This window comes from Esox lucius, chromosome 21 (assembly GCF_011004845.1).
Source record: "Esox lucius isolate fEsoLuc1 chromosome 21, fEsoLuc1.pri, whole genome shotgun sequence".
NCBI classification, from domain to species: domain Eukaryota; kingdom Metazoa; phylum Chordata; class Actinopteri; order Esociformes; family Esocidae; genus Esox; species Esox lucius.
The window spans coordinates 31,803,492-31,816,626 of NC_047589.1; the positions used below are offsets into that span (position 1 = coordinate 31,803,492).

The window sequence follows — 13,135 nt, forward strand, 5'->3', positions numbered from 1 at the left end:
ACATACAGCTCCGGAAAAAATTAAGAGACCACTGCACAGTTAGTAATTTTAGGATTCATTTATGTTCCCCATAAGATATAATTCCTGTCCACACAAAAAATATATCTGACATCATACCAACAGTGGAAGTAAATTCAATTTCTCACCAGAATGGGAGGTATCATGTGTGTTTTTCCCCCAAACAACTTCTGTGTATTTTATTTATTTCAGTACAGGACTGTCCCAAAACTGCGTCTCTGTTGAACCTGTAAGTTGGTAAGGCTTGTCTTACTGGGTCAGGGTCTGTTGTCCTTGTGTGATAGGGTGTCTGTGTCATTTTACATCCCGTGGGAAATGAAAAGGGCCACATACAGAGAGAGAGAGAGACAAAGAGAGAGACATAAAGAGAGACATACAGCAAGAAACATACAGAAAGACATACAAAAAGAGAGACAAACAGAGAGACATACAGAAAGAGAAAAACAGAGGGATATACAGAGAGAGACGTACAGAGAGAGACATACTGTACATCCACAAGATCAAGTGGAAACATAAAAGTCCTACAATTTGAATGTCATTGAAATTTCTACAATATAGTTATTTTATAACTATGTACTATCTAAGATTTGCTTGAGTTCATAAATCGCAAAGTTATTGTTCGACTATTTCTCTATGCACGCAACTCTCTCACACAGGGAGGGCAGGTCAAGCTAACATGATTGCAGGGTCAGAGGGTTTACATTGCTCCACTCCCACTAATGTTAGATGTTAGAACTATGTGAAATAACAATTATTGATGTGAATGAAACAAATGTTCTGTCACGGGTAAAAGACAAAATGGAGGAAGCTGGAACTATTACAGTTCAGCCACAGGTTTTAAAGTTGACATTTCCTAACATCTCCAAAAAACGACTGCTCTGTGTTCAGCTGCTCTGTGTTAGCAGGACGTAGCCTAAGCTATGTCAAATAACACCTCTTGTGAGTACTAGTGTGACAGCAATTCGTTGATGAGGCTGTGACACTAGTAGTCACAAGAGGTGTTATTTGTTTCACTTCACAGCTAAGCATCATAAAATGCTGGGCTCTGGTCCAAATGGATACAAGTTCAAACGCCCCCAAAACAGGCCTGGCAATACGAAGATGGAAAATAACAGATGAGAGAGGACAGGAACCGAAAGGTCAACATTTCTCCAGGTTACTGAAATTATCTGGAGTTATAATGTGTAAAAGAAAAAATATGTGTTGGATATTTAAAATAACACCACTGATTTTATTTTTTAATGAATCGTTGGCCAATCATTGGCTACTACATGTAGCTCAGTGTTTGTAATGCAGCTCACACAGTGAGTCTCTGTGTCAGTCTGGCTGGGCTCTGCACCTGCTGGTGTCCTGGCGAGACACTGTAGGGCTTGTTCTGTTAACACCCTGTAGATAATAAATATCTAAATAGATTAATAATATTAATGCATAGACAATTATCAATACTAACAGATTATCGCAAGTTCATTTTCTTACGTAATGCATATTGAGTAAAGGAAATGCGCTCCATACATATTTCGTTGAAATTACGGTAATTTTACAGGAAGCTTATGTTATGGTTTTGCCAAAATACACTGAACATTGTATCTGTAAAACGACTGAAGAGACAACAAAGCAATAAAGACTGTGGAATTAATTCAAATCCTGATTCTGATACACCTACTTCCGCTGTTTGAGCTCAAGTCTTTATTCGAAGACATCCTGGTCTTGACTTCCAAACCAACAGCAGTCAGTTCCTGGAACTCTGCTGGTAAAAACCCACCCACTATCACTTTAATGACAGATAATGATAGATTAGTACAAGACGTCATACAGACTGTAGAGACAACAGTCAGGCCAGTTATGGGTCTACATCTATTGTTGTGACAGGCGCTGGCAGCGGGTCCGCCTCCCCCTCTCCTAAATACAAACACATCCACGCACACCTTCAGCCATTCCCAGCTCTCCCCGTGGAGCCCAACCAACCAACACCACAACACCACCACTGATGCACTAGAACACTCTCATTCTGTTTGCATTTTGTCTTTTCTTTTGTTTTATGAGGGATTGCTTTTACATGTCTGTTGGTTTACTTTTTTTCTGGTAACTTCTGCAGGGCCTCGCTCAAGGTCAGTAGCCCCTGCAACAGGTGTCGCTGTCAGAATAACTGCATGACCGTGTGACATTGAAACAGCTAACAGTGCAGAGAAGCAATTTTTGTGTGCAGTAATTTAGTTTCATTTTGCATCATCCAGTGTGTTCTTCAGATGGATTCAGAATAGTGGCCTAATAAAAGTGAAAAGCAGCCTGAAGTAAAATTGTACTTATTGAGCTTGGCATTAGTTTCAAATAGGCTACCATGTCATGTGACACATAAATGGAGATATCAATTCAGAAATGTGAAGAAGGAAGGCAATACTGTAAATAGGCTGCAGCTGCTCTATAAATGACTTCATGAGTCGGATTTCTTAACTGGCCTGATTCTGATGAACATGTTAAAAGACATCTGACTCTTCTCAGATACACAAAGCTGCCCGTAATCCCATGCCTGAACAAACACTGACGGGTGATCCGTTTGTGACATACAATCTGTAACCACATGTTAGCAGGACATGCTACATAACGTGTAAATGCAGGGAAGTGCTTCGCATTGACACAGTGAGCAATAGGCCAGCAAACTGTGGAAGTATGGATATCACTGTAAAGCCAAGCTTTGTTTCCCTTGAATTAAGAAAGTGTCAGATAACTCCAGAGTGGGGAAAGACAAAGGAGGGAGGAAGAGGTCAAGAGAGAGTCTGATAGGGAGGAAGAGGAAGAGGGAGAGGTCAAGAGAGAGTGAGATAGGGAGGAAGAGGTCAAGAGAGAGTGAGATAGGGAGGAAGAGGAAGAGGCCAAGAGAGATTGAGACAGGGAGGAAGAGGTCAAGAGAGGGGGTGGGGGGGGGATGTGGGAAGAAAGAGTGAGACGGGTCTCTGGGTCCACTACATTATCTTGATGATTGAGTTTTATGAGAGAGCTACTGTGAAAGTGTCAGAGATTCTACCTGTACAGTTGTTGGAGGGTTAGAGATACCAACCTCTACATAAACTGGCTGGTCAGAGATACCAACCTCTACATAAACTGGCTGGTCAGAGATACCGACCTCTACATAAACTGGAGGGCAGAGATTATTTTTAGTTCCCAGAATGCTCCTCTGTCACAATAATATCTGCCAGTGTTTGAAATGGTAACTAGACACTGATCTGGTTCCCTACCAGCTGGGACTCAGGCTTAGCTTGGCAACTTCATAATAATAATGTAATAATAGCAGCAAGGCAGCACTGAGCTTTGTGGTTCACTGTATAGACAGTAAGACCACATGGTTAAGATGCCGCGTAGTGCCTCAGAACAGCTCTTAGCTGAGGTGTTTTGGCCAGAGTCCACAGCCATTAGAGTCATTGCCTTATTACTTGTCAATGTTAGTCAGGTAACAGGACTGTTTATCCCTCTGTGTGCTTTACTGTTCAGGTCCTGAGTCAAAGCCTGGGTGTTTTCCAAGGCGTGTGTGTTTAGGGGAGTGTGTGTGTGTGTGTCTGTGTGTGTGTGACCATCAGCTGATTGGTCACCATGGGGATCAAGACCGGCCTGCCCAGATGGGAGCTGTATCTCTACAGCACAGTGCTGTATCTGGCTATGTTGTGGACAGCCAGCTGGATCTATGACGTGTCCAGCTGTAAGTATGCACACACACACGCACACACACACACACACACACGCACAAACACAGAGGAGTATACACACGCACATAACATTCACAATCTATTATGAGGAACGAGAGGGGGAAGTATGTAAGAAGATTTGTAGAGGGAGGTGGAGTTGTTTATGAGGTTGAGCTGGGGGAGACAGGGGAGGCAGTGTTACGTAGAATGGGGGGGTGAAGTAATGTAGGAGGGGAGGCGATATTATGTGGGAGGAAGCTGGAGTTAAATGAAGGTGTCAGTAATAATGTCTGAGAATTAGGACAGACTAAGCACAGAGAAGTGCTGTGTTAATTACTATAGGAACGGCCCAAATGCCTGCTAACTCAGACAGACAGAGACAGACAGACCATTACTTCAGACAGACAGAGACAGACAGACCATTACTTCAGACAGACAGAGACAGACAGACCATTACTTCAGACAGACAGAGACAGACAGACCATTACTTCAGACAGACAGAGACAGACAGACCATTACTTCAGACAGACAGAGACAGAGAGACCATTACTTCAGAAAGACAGACAGACCATTACTTCAGACAGACAGAGACAGAGAGACCATTACTTCAGAAAGACAGACAGAGACAGACAGACAGACCATTACTTCAGACAGACAGAGACAGACAGACAGACCATTACTTCAGACAGACAGAGACAGAGAGACCATTACTTCAGAAAGACAGACAGACAGACCATTACTTCAGAAAGACAGAGACAGACAGACCATTACTTCAGACAGACAGAGACAGACAGACCATTACTTCAGACAGACAGAGACAGACAGACCATTACTTCAGACAGACAGAGACAGACAGACCATTACTTCAGACAGACAGACAGAGACAGACAGACCATTACTTCAGACAGACAGAGACAGACAGACCATTACTTCAGACAGACAGACAGAGACAGACAGACCATTACTTCAGACAGACAGAGACAGACAGACCATTACTTCAGACAGACAGACAGAGACAGACAGACCATTACTTCAGACAGACAGAGACAGACAGACCATTACTTCAGACAGACAGAGACAGACAGACCATTACTTCAGACAGACAGAGACAGACAGACCATTACTTCAGACAGACAGAGACAGACAGACAGACCATTACTTCAGACAGACAGAGACAGACAGACCATTACTTCAGACAGACAGACCGTTCTGCTAAATCCCACACTTGTACCACCAGGAAGTCAGGTCCTCATTCAGTTTTGCAGGTGGCCAATCAGCCTAATGAGTTACTACAGAAGAGAGGAATGTCTCTTTGCATTGCCGGCCAATGGGCTTTCCTGTCACTCATCAGCTAGCAGCATAGTCAAGTCTTGAACCTAGACTGCAGTGTAATGCAGTGTAATGCAGTGTTAAGCTTGATGTTGAAATAACTGGAAGGCTGTTGGAAACAACGTGCTGATATCAGTTAATCTAAGTGTCTTATTGCAGCAAATGTGAACAGAAAGTCCTTCAAGTCCAGTGTGACACCAGGATGGCACTACTTCAGCAGGAGAATGGTGAGATGAATGCTTCACATCTGTGGATACATTAATGTTGAACATGCCTATTATGTTAAATACACCTTTCTTTAAATTTAGTTAAAGGTCCATCACATTTGGATTTCTTAGATGACTGGTATTTCTCTGGCTGTAGGATACAGCTGACTTTGAGTGGGTGATGTGGTTTTCTACGTTCCGGGAACACATCATCTTTGCCCTGTCCGGCCATGTGATCTTTGCTAAGATCTGCTCCATGCTGGCCCCTGAGGTGGGTTTCCATTGAAGATGGAATATATCTTCTTCTGGAGATATGACAGAGGAAAAGAGAGGGACCAAGAAAGATAAATCAAACCTGATTAGTCATATGCGATGTTACCAGTAACTATAGGCAGTGAAATGCTTATCACTCTAATCAATATTAATACAAGGAATATATACATGTGATATAATTAGCAATACCATGTAATAAATTATCATTTATATAATAACAACAATTTGGTTGTTTACAAGGAGTACCAGTATTGAGACAGCATAGAGTCAGTATCAGTACAGAGCCAGAATGTCAGTACAGAGTCAGTGTCCATACAGAGTCACTGTGTCATTACAGAGTTAGTGTCAGGAAAGAGGCAGTGTGTCATTATAGAGTTAGTGTCAGTAGAGAGTCAGTGTATCATTATAGAGTTAGTGTCAGTATAGTCAGTGTATCATTATAGAGCTAGTGTCAGTAGAGAGTCAGTGTATCATTATAGAGTTAGTGTCAGTATAGTCAGTGTATCATTATAGAGCTAGTGTCAGTAGAGAGTCAGTGTGTCATTATAGAGTTAGTGTCAGTAGAGAGTCAGTGTATCATTATAGAGTTAGTGTCAGTAGAGAGTCAGTGTATCATTATAGAGTTAGTGTCAGTATAGTCAGTGTATCATTATAGAGCTAGTGTCAGTAGAGAGTCAGTGTGTCATTATAGAGTTAGTGTCAGTAGAGAGTCAGTGTGTCATTATAGAGTTAATGTCAGTAGAGTCAGTGTGTCATTATAGAGTTAGTGTCAGTAGATTCATTGTATCATTATAGAGTTAGTGTCAGTAGAGAGTCAGTGTATCATTATAGAGTTAGTGTCAGTATAGTCAGTGTATCATTATAGAGTTAGTGTCAGTATAGTCAGTGTGTCATTATAGAGTTAGTGTCAGTAGATTCATTGTGTCATTATAGAGTTAGTGTCAGTAGATTCATTGTGTCATTATAGAGTTAGTGTCAGTACTGGGTTCATGTGTGGTGGTACAGGTAATTTAAGTTAATGTACATATAGACAAGTGTAGCTACAGATAAAACATTAGCATGAGCAACATATGTGATAAGTGTCATTAGTGTTAAAGTGTGGTTAGTGTCAAAGTGTGATTAGTATTAAAGTGTGAGTATTAGAGCATGGTAACTAGACCCAATATCATTACAGTATTAGAGCATGGTAACTACACCCAGTATAATTACAGTATTAGAGCATGGTAACTACACCCATTATCAGTACAGTATTAGAGCATGGTAACTACACCCAGTATAATTACAGTATTACATCCATTATATGGGAAACATTTGATAAAAAGTGACAATAAAACGAACTAATCTGCAGTAAACATTACACAGCAATTGTAACTGTTGTGTGTGTCCCTTCCACAGTACAAGGCTCTGATGTACATGTTCTATGGCATGATGGCGGTGCTGGTCAGTATGGGTTGGACCTACATCACTCTGATCCTGTCTCATTGTGTCCTGCTCTACACCATCTCTCTGGTCAAACTGCGTTGGCTCTGTTTCCTAGCTGGACTCACCACACTGTCCACATTCAAGATGGAGCCCTTTGTCTCCTGGCAGGTCCTGGGCAGCACAATGTTTTACAGACAGGCTCTGGTTAACCTGAACACAATATAATATCCTCTCTGTGTCTCCTCTGTCTCTCCCATATATCTCTTCTCCTCTGTCTCTCCCATATCTCTTCTCCTCTGTCTCTCCCATATCTCTTCTCCACTGTCTCTCCCATATCTCTTCTCCTCAGTCTCTCCCATATCTCTTCTCCTCAGTCTCTCCCATATCTCTTCTCCTCAGTCTCTCCCATATCTCTTCTCCTCTGTCTCTCTCATATCTCTTCTCCTCTGTCTCTCCCATATCTCTTCTCCTCTGTCTCTCCCATATCTCTTCTCCTCAGTCTCTCCCATATCTCTTCTCCTCAGTCTCTCCCATATCTCTTCTCCTCTGTCTCTCCCATATCTCTTCTCCTCAGTCTGTCCCATATCTCTTCTCCTCAGTCTCTCCCATATCTCTTCTCCTCAGTCTCTCCCATATCTCTTCTCCTCAGTCTCTCTCATATCTCTTCTCCTCTGTCTCTCTCATATCTCTTCTCCTCTGTCTCTCCCATATCTCTTCTCCTCAGTCTCTCCCATATCTCTTCTCCTCAGTCTCTCCTTCTCTGTTCTATCTCCCCTCAGGCTCTCTGTCTGTCATCTCTTGTCTCTTCTCACCACTGTTTCTGCTCTGTCTCTCTTCTATCCCTTCCATGCAAGGCATCTACCATACACAATGCCTTAGGAAAACACAGAACATCATAAAAGACTACAGCCACCCAGGCTATGGTCTGTTCCCACTGCTGCCATCTGGTAGATGTTACCGGAACATCATAAAAGACTACAGCCACCCAGGCTATGGTCTGTTCACACTGCTGCCATCTGGTAGATGTTACTGGAGCATCAGGGCACTACCAGACTCACAGACTGTTCTTACCCCCAGACCACGAGGCTCCTTAACCCGCAACACTGATCTATTGATCAGAACACTTCATATGCTCTGGTCACACTATATGTACATTCATGTATATTATCACATTCAATACATCCATTTATAGGCACTACAACACGTGTATTTATATTTAAGATTTCTCTTCATGCTGTCCATATTTCCATTTTTATATTATTTGAAATTGCTTCTAGTCACTATTGTTATGTATATTTTGTATTTTCTGTCTGTCCACTGTCTCTCCTCACCCCAGTCTCTTCTCTGTCTGTCCTCTGTGTCTCCTCACCCCAGTCTCTTCTCTGTCTGTCCTCTGTCTCTCCTCATTCCAGTCTCTTCTCTGTCTGTCCTCTGTCTCTCCTCACCCCAGTCTCTTCTCTGTCTGTCCTCTGTCTCTCCTCACCCGTTTCTCCTCTGTCTTTCCTCACCCGTTTCTCCTCTCTCTCTCCTCACCCGTTTCTCCTGTCTGTCCTGTCTCTTCTCACCCATTTCTCCTCTGTCTCTCTCCACTGTCTCTTCTCTGTCTTTCCTCACCTGTTTCCCTCTCACCTTCTCTCCTGTTCTTCCCTAGGCCAGTTTTGTGATGGTGGATTTTGAGCTCCGCTCTGTCTTGTTCTATGGAGGCTGTGGGTTCACCATAGTTCGCTCTATGAGCTTTGCCCTGGAGAACTGCCAGAAGAAAGATGCCAACTACAGCATCCTGGAACTCCTCAAATACAACTTCTACCTCCCATTCTTCTACTTTGGCCCTATCATGACTTTCGACAAGTTCCACGCTCAGGTACGTGGCGTATGGGCAAAGTTGTACAACCAACAAATTAATAAGATCTAGTCTTATCAGCTGAAAATTCTAAACTACTCTCTAGTGGACATTTTGCAGAATGAAACCACAAAGACTGCTTACTAATCAACCATGTAAATCACTGTATTACTGTTGCCAGAGACAAAATACAGAAAAACAAGTGTGTTAAGTCATACATGTAATCTGTGTGTTTCTACCAAGGCCAACAGAGTTGTCCTGACACGTAAGGAAGGAGAGATATGGAACATCTCTCTTCAGGGTCTCCTTCACCTGGGGGCCATAATAACAGCGGACATCTTATTCCATTTCCTGTACATCCTGACTATCCCAACGGACATGAAGCTGCTCAAACATGCATCAGACTGGGCATTAGGTCAGCTACTGATTCATTTAGTTTGATTGACTCCATCCATTACTCAATAACTCCATTAACTGGCATTTTATTGAAATTCATTTCTATACATTTTATGTGTACTTTAGGGTTTGTTTGTAATATTGCAGTACCTACACATGTTTATCCCTTTGTTTTTATAGTGAGCGTGGCCGAGTCTACCCTGTCTGTCTCTGTTTCATGTAGTGGGCGTGGCCTACTCTAACCTGGCATTTGATGGGCGTCTCTCCTGTAGTGGGCGTGGCCTACTCTAACCTGGCATTTGATGGGTGTCTCTCTGTAGTGGGTGTGGCCTACTCTAACTTGGTATACGATGGGTGTCTCTCCTGTAGTGGGCGCGGCCTACTCTAACCTGTTATATGATGGTGTCTGTCTTGTAGTGGGCGTGGCCTACTGTAACCTGGTATATGACTGGGTGAAATCAGCGGTGATGTTTGGGGTGGTCAACACCGTGGCACGACTGGACCATCTAGATCCTCCACAGCCTCCTAAATGTATCACCATGCTCTACGTCTTCTCTGAGACGTAAGAACATACATTACCTGTTGATCACTGAACATTATCACTGTCTGTTATTGGTGGACATTATCATTGCACATTGTTCAATATCATTAAACAAGTCATTAGTGTAACTAACTGAGATTCTTCTTCTACAGTCATTTTGACAGAGGAATCAATGACTGGCTTTGCAAGTAAGTTTGTCAGTGTATTTGACTCCATATCAAAGCATACTAGCTGATATGTTGGGTAGGTAGTTACTAGACCCTTCTGGGAGTTTCTGGTCAACACAGTCTGACTACTTGTTTTTGTGTCAGACTTCCAGTCTGTGTGGGTGACTACCTGTTTGTGTGTGTGACTTTATGTCTGTTAGTGTCACTACCTGTATGTGTCTGACTACCTGTTTGTGTCTTTAGGTATGTGTCTGACTACCTGTTTGTGTGTGTGACTTTATGTCTGTTAGTGTCACTACCTGTATGTGTCTGACTACCTGTTTGTGTCTTTAGGTATGTGTCTGACTACCTGTTTGTGTCTTTAGGTATGTGTCTGACTACCTGTTTGTGTCTTTAGGTATGTGTCTGACTACCTGTTTGTGTCTTTAGGTATGTGTCTGACTACCTGTTTGTGTCTTTAGGTATGTGTCTGACTACCTGTTTGTGTTTTTAGGTATGTGTATGACTACCTGGGAAGGAGGCATGACAATGTGCTGAACGAGGCCATCGCTACGATGTGCACCTTTGGTGTTACAATTCTATGGCTGGGACCCTGTCAGGGGGTTTTCCTCTGGGCCTTTTTCAACTGCTTGGGACTTAACTTCGAGCTCTGGACTGCCAAGTTACTCTCTATGGAGCCATTCACTTCCCTAGAGGTAAGAGATAGAGAAACCGAGTGTAAAAGAGACAGAGGGGACAAAGAGAGAAGTGAGGGAAGACAAGGGAGATAATGGGAGAAAGGAGGAGAAAGAGATAGGGAGAGGAAGGAGGTGAAAGAGATAGGGAGAGGAAGGAGGACATAGAGATAGGGAGAGGAAGGAGGAGAAAGATGTGTAATGGACAGATACAGAGAGAAGGAAAGGGAAGTGGGAGGAGTGAGAGAAGGGAAGGGAGGAGGCTAATGTGGATTTAAAGTGTTATAACAATGACATAACAGACTAGTTTTACACTGACATGACAACCCTAACTGCTGTTGACAGCAGTTGCTTACAAATAGAACAGTTTGTATGGTACCGCAGTCTGTTAGATACCAGGGTAACAGGGTAACTGTTTATTTAGTACCAGGGGTCAAGAGTTGACGGCTGGATTCTGCCATTGGTGGCAGCCAATGTTTGTGGGGGAAGAACACCAATATTGTATTTGAAAATTTTCTGGGAATACTTGGGAACCAATTTTTCAAAATTAACCAATTTTCCTAAAGGAATTCCTGTTCATTTAACAAATGTTTTACTTGCGGAGGGGGCAAAACAAATTTGTATCATATTGCCAACCCCTGGGTAAAGGGGTTGTTTTTGTTATAAAAGTATAATGTTATAATAATCTCTCCTCGAGATGGCCATGTCTCCTGCCATGTCTCGTCGGATCAGAGCTCTGTTCAACAGCTTTAACTTCTGGACCATCGTCCTCTACAACATCATCGCCCTCAACAGCCCGGGCTTCACCAGCCTAGTTGCCAAGAGACTCCTGCTCAAAGGTATCATAGTGTCAGGGAGATACGTTCTAAACCCTCCCGGCTTCCTCATCACTACCTTCACATATACACATAGATAGTCATGTTATATACTGTGTTTAGTTATTAACCCTGTCCCGTAGTTATTTTATAATGAATAGAGTTATTAAACCCTGTCCTGTAGTTATTTTATAATGAATAGATTTATTAAACCCTGTTCTGTAGTTATTATATTCTGTTTATAGATATTAAACCACATCATGTAGTTATTATATACTGTATATAATTACTAAACCCTGTTCTTTAGTTATTATATACTGTATATAGTTATTAAACTGCGTCCTGTAGTTATTATATACTGTATATAGTTATTAAACCCTGTTCTGTAGTTATTATATATTGTTTATAGTTATTAAACCACGTCCTGTAGTTATTATATACTGTATATAGTTATTAAACCCTGTTCTGTAGTTATTATATATTGTTTATAGTTATTAAACCACGTCCTGTAGTTATTATATACTGTATATAGTTATTAAACCCTGTTCTGTAGTTATTATATATTGTTTATAGTTATTAAACCACGTCCTGTAGTTATTATATACTGTATATAGTTATTATACCCTGTTCTGTAGATATTTTATAATGAATAGAGTTATTAAACCCTGTCCTGTAGTTATTTTATAATGAATAGAGTTATTAAACCCTGTTCTGTAGTTATTTTATAATGAATAGAGTTATTAAACCCTGTTCTGTAGTTATTATATTCTGTTTATAGATATTAAACCACATCATGTAGTTATTATATACTGTATATAGTTATTATACCCTGTTCTGTAGTTATTTTATAATGAATAGAGTTATTAAACCCTGTTCTGTAGTTATTTTATAATGAATAGAGTTATTAAACCCTGTTCTGTAGTTATTATATTCTGTTTATAGATATTAAACCACATCATGTAGTTATTATATACTGTATATAGTTATTATACCCTGTTCTGTAGTTATTTTATAATGAATAGAGTTATTAAACCCTGTTCTGTAGTTATTTTATAATGAATAGAGTTATTAAACCCTGTTCTGTAGTTATTATATTCTGTTTATAGATATTAAACCACATCATGTAGTTATTATATACTGTATTTAATTACTAAACTGTACATAGTTATTAAACCTCATCCTCCTCCCCTCCAGGCTTCCCAGTCACCACCCTTACGGTCCTGGCAGTTACCTACTGTCTAGTCCAGCTGATCAAGGAGAGAGAGAGGAGACAGGCTCTTATCGATGACCCTGACCGCACCCCCCCTCCTGCCCCTGTCACTGCCTCTACCACCCAGGCCACTCCCACCATAGCCCCTCCCACAGCCTCTGTGCAGCCAATTGTGGACCCCAGCAAGGAGAAAGCTGAATAGTGACTGGATTCTGGCTTTGCTCGTCAAACTATCTTCATTAGTAATAATTTCCTCTGTCATTGTGACATAATAAATTAAGTAATATCTATCTACTTTAATATACATGTATCAGTAATATCTATCTACTTTAATATACATGTATCAGTAATATCTATCTACTGTAATATATATGTATCAGTAATATCTATCTACTGTAATAAACATGTATCAGTAATATCTATCTACTGTATACATGTATCAGTAATATCCATCTACTGTAATATACATGTATCAGTAATATCTATCTACTGTAATATACATGTATCAGTAATATCTATCTACTGTAATATACATGTATCAGTAATATCTATCTACTGTAATAAACA

General features: G+C 41.1%; 1 protein-coding gene across 2 annotated transcripts; it reads left to right on the forward strand.

The window, feature by feature from the left end:
- Positions 1-1,936: 1,936 nt before the first annotated feature.
- hhatlb (hedgehog acyltransferase like, b) lies at positions 1,937-12,870 on the forward strand. 2 transcript variants are annotated; one of them, XM_010902370.5, is made up of 12 exons: positions 1,937-2,126; positions 3,505-3,709; positions 5,184-5,251; positions 5,388-5,501; positions 6,899-7,093; positions 8,577-8,786; positions 9,009-9,180; positions 9,579-9,723; positions 9,855-9,890; positions 10,363-10,564; positions 11,241-11,382; positions 12,553-12,870. In XM_010902370.5, the coding sequence occupies exons 2-12, from the start codon at positions 3,604-3,606 to the stop codon at positions 12,768-12,770; spliced, it is 1,608 nt and encodes a 535-aa protein (XP_010900672.1). In that variant the 5' UTR covers positions 1,937-2,126; positions 3,505-3,603; the 3' UTR covers positions 12,771-12,870. The 2 variants fall into 2 exon arrangements, with proteins under 2 accessions (XP_010900672.1, XP_010900674.1); XM_010902372.5 differs by having other exon boundaries at positions 3,591-3,709.
- Positions 12,871-13,135: the final 265 nt, after the last annotated feature.